This window comes from Andrographis paniculata, unplaced genomic scaffold (genome assembly GCF_009805555.1).
Source record: "Andrographis paniculata isolate CXL003 unplaced genomic scaffold, ASM980555v1 Contig58END, whole genome shotgun sequence".
Taxonomy (NCBI): Eukaryota; Viridiplantae; Streptophyta; class Magnoliopsida; order Lamiales; family Acanthaceae; genus Andrographis; species Andrographis paniculata.
In genome coordinates, this window is record NW_026137593.1 from 1,341,026 (window position 1) to 1,356,125 (window position 15,100).

The following is a 15,100-nucleotide window of genomic DNA, read 5'->3' on the forward strand; positions in this document are numbered from 1 at the left end:
TTCAAAATCGAATCCAAACAAATAAGGAGAAATCAATGATACCAAAAAAATAACATCCGAAGATGACGGGGACCGTTGATCGGAACCGAGTTGAAGAAATTCTTTCTTGCTTGCCGATTCTCTCGCATGCGTGGATAACGATTGTCTCTCTCAAAACCCTTGCACCCAATTGACCCATCTCCCAACTATGACGACTAGGACAACAATTGGCAAGAGTGGGCTCTTAATTCCTTTGGGTTAACTTGAATTGTTGGGCCTCCTACACATAGAAGGAACTCAAACCCAACAAGGGGTGTATTCATTTGGGATTTCATTGGATTTTTTTTTATTATTTTAAAAAATCTATGGATTTATGTGGATTTAGAAAGTTTACAGAGTCAATGTAGAGTTTGATGGATTTTATTAATTGATTTAGATGGATTCTTATAGATTTGATTGAATTTATTTATAAATTTATATGAATTTTGTAGAATTGTAAAATACTTTTTTTATTGATTTATATAATTATATAAAATTATGTAAACACAAAATCTACAAATATAATATATTTATTATATATTATTATATTTTATAAAATATAGGTAATATTAATAAATAATATATAATTATTAATAATATAAAAATATTGTAACATATATAAAACTACTATTTTGTATATTATATTTTTAATTTTATAATTTTTATTATATTATCATTCAATATATCAATTTAATTTTATATTTTATATTAGTTATTATTATTATTATTATTCTTATGTATATAAATCTTGTAAAAAATAAATATATAGATTAAAAAATTAATATATCACACACCTTCATTATTTTTATATTATATGCACAATTTCTTATACTTTAAAAAAATATCCCTTCAAAATATTTCACAAAACTATCACACACAAAAAAAGATTGCATTTACAATTTTGCATAAGAAATAAAATTGAAAAGTAAAAAGTAAATAAATATAACTAACAGTTCAATGAAGAAAATATATATATTTAGTTAACTTTACCAACAATACAGTGTATTCGATAATTAAAAAAAAACAGTAATACATATTTATTATGATATTAGTAATTTTCAAATATTATATTTATAATATAAAAATACATATTTACAAAAAAAAAGATGATAATAATTTATTAAAATATTTTATTGTTAAATTATTAATTTTTATTAAATATTTAAAATACTATTAATAAATATTATCATATTCTTTATCACTTATATATTATCAACAACAACCGTAATAATAATAATAATAATAATTTTAAGAATTTATCAAAATCTCTCTTTATCATAAGAGATTTTCTCGTTTACAATTTTTTTCTAATTGTCTATTAAAATACAATGAAATCCACAGACTTCAAAAGTCCGTGAACTGTTAAATACCTCAAAATTTTAATTTTTTTTTAAAAGTTTGCATTGAATACCTCAAGATTTCAAAGGACCGTTAAAAGTTTTGATTGAATATCTCCAAAGACTTTTAAAAATATGAATTGAAATTGAATACACCCAGATAAAAGTCAACAAAATCCTACAAAGTTGTGATTGAATACACCCTCCTTAATTTATAAATATAATTTATTATTATAAAATTTTATTATATTTACTTTAAATTATAATATTATAGTACTATAATATATTACTAATATTTTAAATAATTTTATTATTATACAAAGATCAAAGAATATATAATTATTATACATAAATTTGAACTCAATTATAATTTCAAAATTTTCAATAAAAATATTAATAGACACTACTAATATTATATATGAACATTAGTTTTGTAATATCTATAATCGATAAAATTTATTAATGTCCAATATTTAATCTAATAAAAATTGATCTTGTGAAACATTTTAATTTATTCAAATAATTTTCGTATTAAAACATTATATATTTAATAATAATAATTAATTTTAATAATTCAATAATATTTATAATCAGACCGTGCATTGCACGGCTTCCCTCTCTAGTATATACATCTATAGATAAAAATATACTCCCTCTCCCTCCCGTCCTAAATACCGTGCAACATTTTCAAAATAGAAAATAATTAATTATACTTAATCTCTATCCCACACTCTATCCCCTCACATTATCCAAATAAAAAAAAATATACATTTCTCTCTCCATCACAGCATCTAATTTCTAAATTATCCTACTTAATACTACTTGCATAAAAACCCGTGCCAAAAGCAAATGTTGCACCTTGTTTAAGACGGAAGATATTTGAATATAATTATATTTAATGTATATATAATACAATAATAATAAATAATTATGTTAGAGCAATTGTAACGGCCCAAATAAAGAGCGGCTTCTTTCGTCTTAGAAGGCGTCATATAAATTTAACATATACAGTGGCTCTTCCATGGAGGATAAACTTTTGGCCGGCCGTCTCCGTGGCTTCGCACAGTAGAGGCCTCGCGACAGGCCAAAATTTCTTTTCTCTTTCTCTTTTTCTCTCTCCGCGTCACCATCTATTCCTTTTCTTTCACCAAGTTCGCTCTGTTCGTCTGCGCCAAAGCTTCTCCAATCTCCTTCAAACTCGAAATTTTTCTAGTAAAGCTTGCGGATCGTCGTTTCTGTCGGTAAGTTTTCAACAATTTTATTTTATATTTTGGCTTTGATTGAATATTGGTTGCATTGCTTTGATAGATTGAGGATGTTGGGGCCTCAAAGCTAGGGCTTTGATTCGAACATACAGTTTGGTTGTCAAAGCTAGGGCTTTGGTTCGAATAAACATCTTCGTTTCTTTTTTACTTATTGATTGGAATAGGTCTAGTGTTTGGGAATTTTTGGGTTGAAAATGTTGTTAATCGATTTGAAATCTTCTAGTTTCGTTTTCATAGATGTTCCTTCCCACTTCTTTTTAGATATTATTTGTCTTTGTATTATTGTTACGCACAAAAAATAATAATAATTTGTTGATGTAATTTTTCAACAAAAATAAAGTAAAATTCTAAGATATAGAAAATATCCTTAAACTTGATTAATTAGTGCCTGAGATTAGGAATCTCTAAACACTGTATGGTACAGAAAATAAACTGGAAAATAAAAGACTGAAATTTAAAGTGGTGATCCCCAAATCTGACTTTGCTTTGTTGAAGTTGATTGAAGATCCCCTGCCAAATGATGATCCAAATCCTTAAATATTCTTTGAAGAAAATGTTCAGAACCGTCGCACTGTTTCACCAACCGTTCCCACCAGTTACAGAACTCAGAACTGCCTCTTTCATTGACACATGTCTTTAACCGCCTCGCCAACCGCATAACCCAACGACCGACCAACCGACCAATCTAGATACATAATTGGTCGCCAGATCAAAAGACTCACTGGTCGCCCCATCAAACGACCACTATTTGGTCTCTTCAATCGTCTGACCTATCAACAGACCTTTCTTCGCCCGACTTCCTTTTTCGACCGACCCCCATAGCAGCCAACCTTTGTATCAACCGACCCATTTATCCGACTGCGGATAATCCGACCTGCTTGCCCGACCGCGGACCATCTGACTTGCTTATCTGATTGAGAACCAACCGACTGAGAACCCACCGACTGACTCTGGATACCTTATTATTATTATTATTATTATTATTATTTTTTGTGCGTAACAACATGCCTCCTCCTCAAGACTCCTAAGCATCATTTCTTATGATGTTTTAGGAGTTAGTAGGTTAGCATCCGAGGCTACGTCAGCCTCAGATCCGACCTCCATCCTTTGAGGCTACGTTGGACCCGGCCTCCATTTATCGCGGACTGGTGCTGGCCTGGACGTTGGTCGATCTTGCACTACCATTGTATTCAGACTCCCGTCAGACTTATTCCTCCTTTCGGCCACTGTTGTTCTGTCATTCTTTTGCTCGCCTGAAAAGTTATGGTCGGCGACCTGACCCGTGTCCGTCCATTCGGCGGGGTCCTCCTGACCTGTATCCGTCCATTCGGCGGGGTCCTCCTGACCTGTATCCGTCCATTCGGCGGGGTCCTCCTGACCTGTATCCGTCCAGGTTACGTAGTCCTCCCGATTTTTGTCCGTCCAGTCGACGTGGTCTTCCCGATCTGTATTCGTCCAGTCGGCGTGGTCCTCCCGACCTTTGTCCATCCAGTCGATGTGGTTGTCCCGACTACGGTCCGTCCATTCGGTGTGGTCCTCCCGACCATGGTCCGTCCAGTCGGTGTGGTCTTCCCGACCATGGTCCGTCCAGGCGTCGTGATCCTGCCGACCTGTCTCCGTCCATTCGGTCGTCCCTGGTCGGGCCTGTCCTCCTGTTTGGTCCTGTCTCCAGTCTGTCTGACTGGGTATATGCTCAGGAATGGCGTTGTCCGTTTGGGGGCATGACATTTCTGGCGGTGCAGGAACCGAATTCAACATGAATTTTGATTGCTCCATCAAGTTTTGCATTGCGTCATGTATTGCCTGCAGATTTGCTATCTGCTGGTCGTACATTTGCCGAAAACCTGCTGTCAATTCGGCCCGTAGTTGGGAAGCTTCTTCTGCCGTGATAAAGCCAACGGCTGTACTGTGGAATTGAAAATTTGCCATATGGATCAGCAATTTTCTCCCACTGTGGTCGTCAAATTGTTGATGTAATTTTTCAACAAAAATAAAGTAAAATTCTAAGATATAGAAAATATCCTTAAACTTGATTAATTAGTGCCTGAGATTAGGAATCTCTAAACACTGTATGGTACAGAAAATAAACTGGAAAATAAAAGACTGAAATTTAAAGTGGTGATCCCCAAATCTGACTTTGCTTTGTTGAAGTTGATTGAAGATGCCTTGCCAAATGATGATCCAAATCCTTAAATATTCTTTGAAGAAAACGTTCAGAACCGTCGCACTGTTTCACCAACCGTTCCCACCAGTTACAGAACTCAGAACTGCCTCTTTCATTGACACATGTCTTTAACCGCCTCGCCAACCGCATAACCCAACGACCGACCAACCGACCAATCTAGATACATAATTGGTCGCCAGATCAAAAGACTCACTGGTCGCCCCATCAAACGACCATTATTTGGTCTCTTCAATCGTCTGACCTATCAACAGACCTTTCTTCGCCCGACTTCCTTTTTCGACCGACCCCCATAGGAGCCAACCTTTGTATCAACCGACCCATTTATCCGACTGCGGATAATCCGACCTGCTTGCCCGACCGCGGACCATCTGACTTGCTTATCTGATTGAGAACCAACCGACTGAGAACCCACCGACTGACTCTGGATACCTTATTATTATTATTATTATTATTATTATTTTTTGTGCGTAACAACATGCCTCCTCCTCAGCAGGGTCGCCAATTTGTTGATGTAATTTTTCAACAAAAATAAAGTAAAATTCAAAGATATAGAAAATATCCTTAAACTTGATTAATTAGTGCTTGAGATTAGGAATCTCTAAACACTGTATGGTACAGAAAATAAACTGGAAAATAAAAGACTGAAATTTAAAGTGGTGATCCCCAAATCTGACTTTGCTTTGTTGAAGTTGATTGAAGATCCCCTGCCAAATGATGATCCAAATCCTTAAATATTCTTTGAAGAAAACGTTCAGAACCGTCGCACTGTTTCACCAACCGTTCCCACCAGTTACAGAACTCAGAACTGCCTCTTTCATTGACACATGTCTTTAACCGCCTCGCCAACCGCATAACCCAACGACCGACCAACCGACCAATCTAGATACATAATTGGTCGCCAGATCAAAAGACTCACTGGTCGCCCCATCAAACGACCACTATTTGGTCTCTTCAATCGTCTGACCTATCAACAGACCTTTCTTCGCCCGACTTCCTTTTTCGACCGACCCCCATAGCAGCCAACCTTTGTATCAACCGACCCATTTATCCGACTGCGGATAATCCGACCTGCTTGCCCGACCGCGGACCATCTGACTTGCTTATCTGATTGAGAACCAACCGACTGAGAACCCACCGACTGACTCTGGATACCTTATTATTATTATTATTATTATTATTATTTTTTGTGCGTAACAACATGCCTCCTCCTCAAGACTCCTAAACATCATTTCTTATGATGTTTTAGGAGTTAGTAGGTTAGCATCCGAGGCTACGTCAGCCTCAGATCCGACCTCCATCCTTTGAGGCTACGTTGGACCCGACCTCCATTTATCGCGGACTGGTGCTGGCCTGGACGTTGGTCGATCTTGCACTACCATTGTATTCAGACTCCCGTCCGACTTATTCCTCCTTTCGGCCACTGTTGTTCTGTCATTCTTTTGCTCGCCTGAAAAGTTATGGTGGCGACCTGACCCGTGTCCGTCCATTCGGCGGGGTCCTCCTGACCTGTATCCGTCCATTCGGCGGGGTCCTCCTGACCTGTATCCGTCCAGGTTACGTAGTCCTCCCGATTTTTGTCCGTCCAGTCGAAGTGGTCTTCCCGATCTGTATTCGTCCAGTCGGCGTGGTCCTCCCGACCTTTGTCCATCCAGTCGGTGTGGTTGTCCCGACTACGGTCCGTCCATTCGGTGTGGTCCTCCCGACCATGGTCCGTCCAGTCGGCGTGGTCTTCCCGACCATGGTCCGTCCAGGCGTCGTGATCCTGCCGACCTGTCTCCGTCCATTCGGTCGTCCCTGGTCGGGCCTGTCCTCCTGTTTGGTCCTGTCTCCAGTCTGTCTGACTGGGTATATGCTCAGGAATGGCGTTGTCCGTTTGGGGGCATGACATTTCTGGCGGTGCAGGAACCGAATTCAACATGAATTTTGATTGCTCCATCAAGTTTTGCATTGCGTCATGTATTGCCTGCAGATTTGCTATCTGCTGGTCGTACATTTGCCGAAAACCTGCTGTCAATTCGGCCCGTAGTTGGGAAGCTTCTTCTGCCGTGATAAAGCCAACGGCTGTACTGTGGAATTGAAAATTTGCCATATGGATCAGCAATTTTCTCCCACTGCGGTCGCCAATTTGTTGATGTAATTTTTCAACAAAAATAAAGTAAAATTCAAAGATATAGAAAATATCCTTAAACTTGATTAATTAGTGCCTGAGATTAGGAATCTCTAAACACTGTATGGTACAGAAAATAAACTGGAAAATAAAAGACTGAAATTTAAAGTGGTGATCCCCAAATCTGACTTTGCTTTGTTTAAGTTGATTGAAGATGCCTTGCCAAATGATGATCCAAATCCTTAAATATTCTTTGAAGAAAACGTTCAGAACCGTCGCACTGTTTATTTTTTGTTGTTACGCACAAAAAATAATAATAATAATAATAATAATAATAATAATAATAATAATAAGGTATCCAGAGTCAGTCGGTGGGTTCTCAGTCGGTTGGTTCTCAATCAGATAAGCAAGTCAGATGGTCCGCGGTCGGGCAAGCAGGTCGGATTATCCGCAGTCGGATAAATGGGTCGGTTGATACAAAGGTTGGCTGCTATGGGGGTCGGTCGAAAAAGGAAGTCGGGCGAAGAAAGGTCTGTTGATAGGTCAGACGATTGAAGAGACCAAATAGTGGTCGTTTGATGGGGCGACCAGTGAGTCTTTTGATCTGGCGACCAATTATGTATCTAGATTGGTCGGTTGGTCGGTCGTTGGGTTATGCGGTTGGCGAGGCGGTTAAAGACATGTGTCAATGAAAGAGGCAGTTCTGAGTTCTGTAACTGGTGGGAACGGTTGGTGAAACAGTGCGACGGTTCTGAACGTTTTCTTCAAAGAATATTTAAGGATTTGGATCATCATTTGGCAGGGGATCTTCAATCAACTTCAACAAAGCAAAGTCAGATTTGGGGATCAGCACTTTAAATTTCAGTCTTTTATTTTCCAGTTTATTTTCTGTACCATACAGTGTTTAGAGATTCCTAATCTCAGGCACTAATTAATCAAGTTTAAGGATATTTTCTATATCTTTGAATTTTACTTTATTTTTGTTGAAAAATTACATCAACAATTATATTTCGCTTAAATTTATTTTGTGAAATTTATTATGGTTTTAGTACGACAACTATGTATGTATGTCTATTGTTTGCGGTTGCATCTATTGCCGATGAAGGGAGGCTGCAAAGGATGCTGTGGACAGAACGTCGCTTCATCGCAAAATCACGTTTCCTTCTTCTCTGAAAAAAGTTTGATTGCATTTTTAAGTTTTAATTTCCTTAGATGGCTTTTAATTTTCGCAGATTGTTGAGGTTAGAGGAGTATTAGAATTGCCAACGATCATGTTCGGGAATCCATTGTATGAAGTGAAATTGAACTGGTATCTGACACTGAAGTTTTTGTTAATATCTCTGCTTTTGTTTTCTTCTTGATAGTTTTCTTGTGTATTATGTATTCATCCCCAAATATTTATTTGGGGAAGAAAGATATAAATGTATTGATTGATTTAATTGTATATTTATTTCCTTGGTTTTTAAGATCTGAATTTTTGGGTTTTGAGATTTTGATGTTATAAGGATCATAGGAAGACTATCAGATTGGCTTCTTGTCAATGAATAGGTATTATCTCATGTTTCCAATACATTTAATTTGAGCTTCGATTTTTGTTGTTTAATTGGAATATTTTAAAGAATCAACTATGAACTAGCTTCGGTGAAATGTAGTTAATTGGTAATTTTCTTTTTATAGGAGTGTTATGCATATCTGTGTACTACATAGAATGAATGAGACATTTACCTTATCTATATAGTCCAAAAGTAATTAAATAATGCAAAACTTGGGTTTCTGTCAATTTGTCGGCAAAGTTGATCGCAAGGTTGTTAATTCACTAATTATTGTTGTCAAGTTTTATACTAATGCTACATAGCCACTTTGTTGTCAAAAAGATTTGTTTTTTGTCGTATTTCATTGATGAAAACTTTAATTTTTCCATGAAATTATGTGATGTATCATGAAAACTAGGAATTTATCGAATCTTATTTTTATTATGTTGTTCAAGTTTTGAGGTTATGTTAAAGCATGGTGCTAAAAATTGCATATCACTTTATGCGATGGAAGAAAATATTAGTTAGACTTGAAGTTTTTTATAAGGTATCACGAAAAATACATGGCACGTAGTTAGCTAATGAGGTAAGATAAAGATCACTCACAAAGTTAATTCCGGGGGGATTATGGTTTTGTTTGTTTTAGTATATTTTGGTGTCTTGTTATTACATATATGAGACTCAATATTGCATATTTTGATTGTACAGAAACTGTTGGGATGTTTTATTACACGAAGTATATGTGAAAAAATGTAAAAACATTTGTATATATTGTCATTGGTTGACGTTAATTTTTTAATCTTATATTTTCATTACAAATAATGTGTTATGCAGATGTGCACATTTATCAACCAAATTTTACTATTACAAAGTGTTGGTTTGGAAAGTACTGTAAGTTTTGCAACCATTAATATATAGATAGATAGTTGTCCCTTTCTTTCTTCAAATCTTTTGAGTGCATGATCGAATAATATCTGTTGGAAGTGATTTCTATTTATTATTGGGTACATGCAGGCTAATAAATGAACAACTTGAGGTATGTAATTATGAAAGGAATGGAGCTGCTGCAGGACAATATTTACTGAGGAACGTTGATTGTCATTGATATGTTGTATCACAATAAATTGTAGTAAGACTTGACAATTGAGAAAAATGACCTACTTCTATATTGAAATTAGGGGTGGCAAATGAATCAGGTCGGGTCAGATTCAGGTTTGGGTCAGGTTTAAACGGGTTTAAAAACTACTGACCTGAACCTGACCCATTTAATTAAATGGGTTGATGTGTTCAACCTTAAACTGACCTTATATTAATCGGGTTAACCCGAATCTAATCTGCATAACCTGTTTAAATTTAAAAATTCTAAATTTCATATTGAAATCACAATTTTTACTAACAAAAATTTTCAAATAAATAATATATGATCAAATATATATTGAAAAAAAAAATATTCATAATATGAAACCAATTTCCGAAAATCTAATTAAAAAACACCGTACAAAATACTAAAACTAGAAATATTTGTGTCATATTATAAAGTCATAAGGTAACAACAAACCAACAATACAAAATTTTCCATTGTCATCCCCAATTAACAAACACAAAACAGGATCCACCACTATCCACCTCAATCACCATTACATCGCACCTTTATGAGTATCTTCGATATTTTCAGCATTGGAACTCATTAATTTTCCACATAAATCATCCAATTGATGATTCATTTTTCCTATTAGACACATATAGATACAAACACAAATAATTAGACTTATATTGATAGAACAAAAAATATTTTTAATTAATTGGTAATATATAAATTTATTACCTTCTCCAAATGTCCAATCTCTCAGGCAAATAATTGCCTCAACAGTAGACGGTTTCAACGAACTTCTAAAACAATCAAGGACCCTCCCACCAATGCTAAATGCCGATTTCGAAGCCACAGTTGATATTGGAATTGCTAATACATCCTTAGCCATTTGAGAAATGATAGGATAACGAATTGCATTAGAATTCCAATATTTCAAAATATCAACGTCATTTGTGCAAGATACTAATGGCTCTTCATAATAAAGTTCCAAATCATATTTTCTATTTCCACCAATATGAGAATTTGAGAAGCTGTCAAAATCCTGAAAATATAATATTAAAATAAAATAATAATTAAAAAATATTTCTTTCATATAAAAAATAAAAGAAAAATAATACAATAAAAAAATTATTATATTATTTTACCGTCATAAACTCATCACAGGATGCGTCAGAAGCACTTCTGTCTTGATTGCCCTCATTTTTTAACAGTTCTTGTGATGCATATGAAAATTGTAGTGCATAAGAATCATACAACCGCTTCATTTTCTCTTTAAGATTAAAAAACTCAAAGTCATAGTCTTCACCAATCCCATAAATTTTTCTCAAACTCCATTGAACAAATTACAACTTGAAACGAGGATCCAAAATCACAGCAATAGCCATAATTGTGCTAAATTAAGACCAATATTTATCAAATTTCTTGAACATTCTACTTGACATTGTCTTCATGAAAGTATCCAAACTGTCCATTTCATCTTTCAAGAGTAATCGAACCTTCAATATATTGGGAAAATACAAATTGGCAGTAGGATATTTGCTTCCAGAAAAAGAGAGGGTGACTTCATAGAAAATTTTTAAATATTTGAATATTTTCTCTACTTTTACCCACTCTTCTGTTGTTGGGCAATGCACATAATTAGCATCAACCTTCTGAAAATGGATTAGAGCTTTTTTGTAGTACAAGACACTTTCTAACATCAAATATGTCGAATTCCACCTAGTTGGAACATCTTGTTTTAATCCCCTAGAAGATTCAAGTCCAACATGTTCAACACAACTTAAAAATCGTTGCTTTCGACTTTGAGAACCTTTCCAATACTTCACACTTTCCCTAACCTTCAAAATAGCACCATCAATCTCTTTCAACCCATCTTAAACTATCAAATTCAATATATGGGCACAACATCGTACATGAAGAAATTCACCATCACAAACCAAGTCAAGTTCACCTCTAAGAACATCAACGAAAACATCATTTGACGATGCATTATCCAAGGTAATAGAAAAAATTTTCTTTGAAATACCCCAATCCTTCAACATAGCACATACTTGATCACTTAAATGAACTCCTGTATGAGGTGGAGGCATAAAACATAAGTTCAAAATTTTTTTCTACAAACACCAATTTTTATCAACAAAGTGAGCGGTTAGAGAGATATAGCCATCTGTAGTTATAGAAGTCCAACAATCTGATGTGAGCGATACCCTACCATTAATCAAATTCAATTCCTCCTTTAGTCTCTGTTTCTCCATCATGAACATCTTAAGCACATCAGATTTAATTGTATTCCTTGAAACTAACTTTGATTCAGGATTCAAATAATAAAAAAATTGTCTAATTCCTTCATATTCAACAAATTGAAATAGAAGATCGTGCTTAACAATAGCAAGGGCTAATAGTTCACGGAAAACATCAATACTGAATTTTGGTAATCTGTTTTCTAAACTTGAAGAAGATGTTGACAAAATCATTTGTCCAACATCTTTATAGGTACTCTTCAGACAAACTTTAAGATGACGACTAAAGTTTCTTGTGCCCATTGTACTTGACCCATCAAAACGTTCGCCACATTTCTTGCATTTACATACCAACTTTCCATTTTCATCAGGTTCACCAAGAAAATCGAAATGCGCCCAAACTTCAGAAGTAAGTCTACGAACCCGTTTTTTATTTTCAGGAATAACAGGTTTATAATTTTTTTTTTGATACCTGTGATTGTTCCTGACTTTTGTTATTGTTATCCCCTTCCTCTTTAGAAGAATCTAAGTGAACAGAATCAGCACTTTCTTGATGCATCATTGTTGTTTATATACAATTTAAATAAAAATGAATTTATTGCAAAAAAAAATATAATAAATAAATTGGAAAAATAATAATAATAAACTAAAAATCAACTCATTCACAATATATTTAAAATTATATTCAAAGTATAAATTTTATTTTTTAACTTACGACTGTGAAATAGTAATGCACAGACTTAGCACACAAATATGCGATAAATTTTGTTTTTCAATCTATTGAAAGAAAAACAAAAATAAATAAATAGATTCAAAGATTTACTATTACCTTTTTTTGGGGATGACAGACGGAGGAAATGGCTCGAGTTGTGGAGAAGAGATGTTTGAAATTAGAATGCCCTAATTTTGCAGAAGTTGGGTTTAAATATTATTATTTTCTTTTTATTTTTCTATAAAATGACCTATTAATAATTGAGTTTGAGTGGTAAAAATTAAAATATATATTTAAATTTAAAGGAATATACATTAACGGGTTAAACGGGTTATTTTTTGGTTAAAAATTTTAACCCAAACCTGACCCATTTAATTAAATGAATTTAATGAGTTTGACCCAATTATTAATTGGGTCAATAATTGGGTCAAAAATTTTAACCCGAACCCAACTATTTCAGGTCAGATTCATGTCAGGTTATCAGGTCGGGTCAAATTTTGCCAGCCCTATTGAATTAAAGCACTGCAGGGAACAATACAGATTTTCAATGATGGAATGTATATATATATATTTGTTTCGATGGAAATAAATATGTGCATGTATATATCTCTTTTATGGCATTAAATATGATATGAAAAGGGTAAATCAGCCGCTCCATTTTATATTAATTGTATATGTTCTCTTTCATGGCATTAATTTCTGATATGAAAAAGGGTAAAGCAACGACTCCATTTTATACTAATCGTATGTGTGTGTAGTGGATGATTGTTCTATGATATATATATATATAGAAACATAGTTACCATCCTCAAGAAGCAGACAATTCCAACTTGAGGAGCCAGCCACCCATTCTTATGCAATACACTAATTAAGCCATATTCCAGCCCCTGCATTTTTTAAAGAGGTTCATCGTCGGCCATGGACAGACAACAGGAGCAGGAATCCGATAACTCGAGCGAAGTAGCATATCTCCGGGAAGATCAACTACGTGCACAGCATCATCGCCCCCCAGCGTAAGCAATTACTGTTGTTGGAGCAAGAAAAACTTCAACGATGGTCGGCAATCTTGCCTGCAATTTTTAATAGCCAAGTAGTGGCAGCTCCAATGAGACGAAATTGTATATATAGGTATAGAGAAGGAAGACATGAAGAGTTGTGGTCGGACTATTTATCTGAGATGCCTCGATTTCCTGAGTCATATTTTAGACAAAGGTTTCGAATGGGACGGGAACAGTTTACCAAAATTTTCACAGAGGTATGCAATAACTATCCTTATTTCAGTCAGCAAGTTGACTAAACAAATCGTAGAGGTCTTTCGCCTCCTCAAAAAATTATGGCAGCTGTGTGAATCCTCGCATATAATTTTTGTTTCGATAGCATTGATGATGCTATAAAGATAGGAGAAAGTACAGCAAGAGTGGCTATGTTAAAGTTCTGTGAAGCAATTATCAATACTTTTAAGGAACAATATTTGCGTGACCCGACCACCGACGACTTAGCACGATTGTTAGCTGAAAACAAAGAACGTGGATTTCCGGGGATGATAGGCTCTCTGGATTGCATGCACTGGCGGTGGGATGCATGCCCTGTGGTGTGGAGAGGCCAATACAACGGGCGCTACGGCTACCCAACATTGATATTAGAGACAGCTGCTTCCCAAGACCTATGGATATGGCATGCATTTTTTGGAATGCCTGGTACCAATAACGATGTTACAGTTTTGGATTATTCACCCTTGTTCAACAGATACATGGACGGAACAGCGCCGCCGATCGAATATGAGGTGAATGGGAGGCAATACAACCTCCCATACTACTTGACGGATGGTATATATCCCAAGCATGCAGTTTTCATGCAGGCAAAAAACAATCCGGTTACTGCCAAAGAACGAGCGTTTACTACGTTGCAAGAAGCTTGTCGCAAAGATATCGAAAGAGCATTTGGCGTACTCCAACAAAAATGGCGTATTTTGGCCATGCCCGCTCGAATGCGAAAGACAAGCGATTTGCTACGTGTAATGACTACGTGTATTATTCTACACAATATGATTGTCGAAGATGAGTGTGGTCACAATCTTCCCGTTTGGACACCACCAATTGAAGAGAATCAAAATTTCCCCGAGCATGAGCAGTCAGTTGAAGATGTTCGTCTCTTATATCGCATTAGGATGGGTAGAATTCGTAATTCTGAAACTAATGTAAGACTATGCGATGATCTCATTAATCACCAGTGGATGAGATCGGGTGGGGAAAACATCTAGTGATATCGTGGTGTCCTGTTCCCGGATCTCAACAATCAGATAATTTTGTCAATATATATATATCTGGTGTATCCATCAGCCATGTTATTTATTTGTGTTGAAGCAGTTTGTATTATGTTTTTTACTTCCGAATAATTGAATTATCTGTAAAAAGGAATTGTGCAGATGAAATAATTTTCATATAAAAATAGTATATTAAATTAATAATTGGAAAAATATATATATAATATAATATTTTAAATAAATAATACCATATATTAATTTAGTATTTTAAATATAAAAAATGCAATTAGATACAAAATATGATATTATACTTATAAATTATATAATTATAAAATAAACATCTCATCAATA

General features: G+C 35.0%; 1 protein-coding gene across 1 annotated transcript; it reads left to right on the plus strand.

The window, feature by feature from the left end:
- Positions 1–13,404: 13,404 nt before the first annotated feature.
- On the plus strand, positions 13,405–14,746 carry LOC127257638 (uncharacterized). Its single transcript, XM_051284070.1, has 2 exons — positions 13,405–13,499; positions 13,864–14,746. The coding sequence occupies exons 1-2, from the start codon at positions 13,405–13,407 to the stop codon at positions 14,744–14,746; spliced, it is 978 nt and encodes a 325-aa protein (XP_051140027.1).
- The last annotated feature ends 354 nt before the right edge of the window (positions 14,747–15,100 follow it).

Bases quoted from the DNA above. Each gene is read 5' to 3' on its own strand.
- LOC127257638 (XM_051284070.1), top strand. From the start codon at position 13,405: ATGGACAGACAACAGGAGCAGGAATCCGATAACTCGAGCGAAGTAGCA. The intron at 13,500-13,863 runs GTAAGCAATTAC...TTGTTTCGATAG, and splicing joins CAGCATCATCGCCCCCCAGC to CATTGATGATGCTATAAAGA.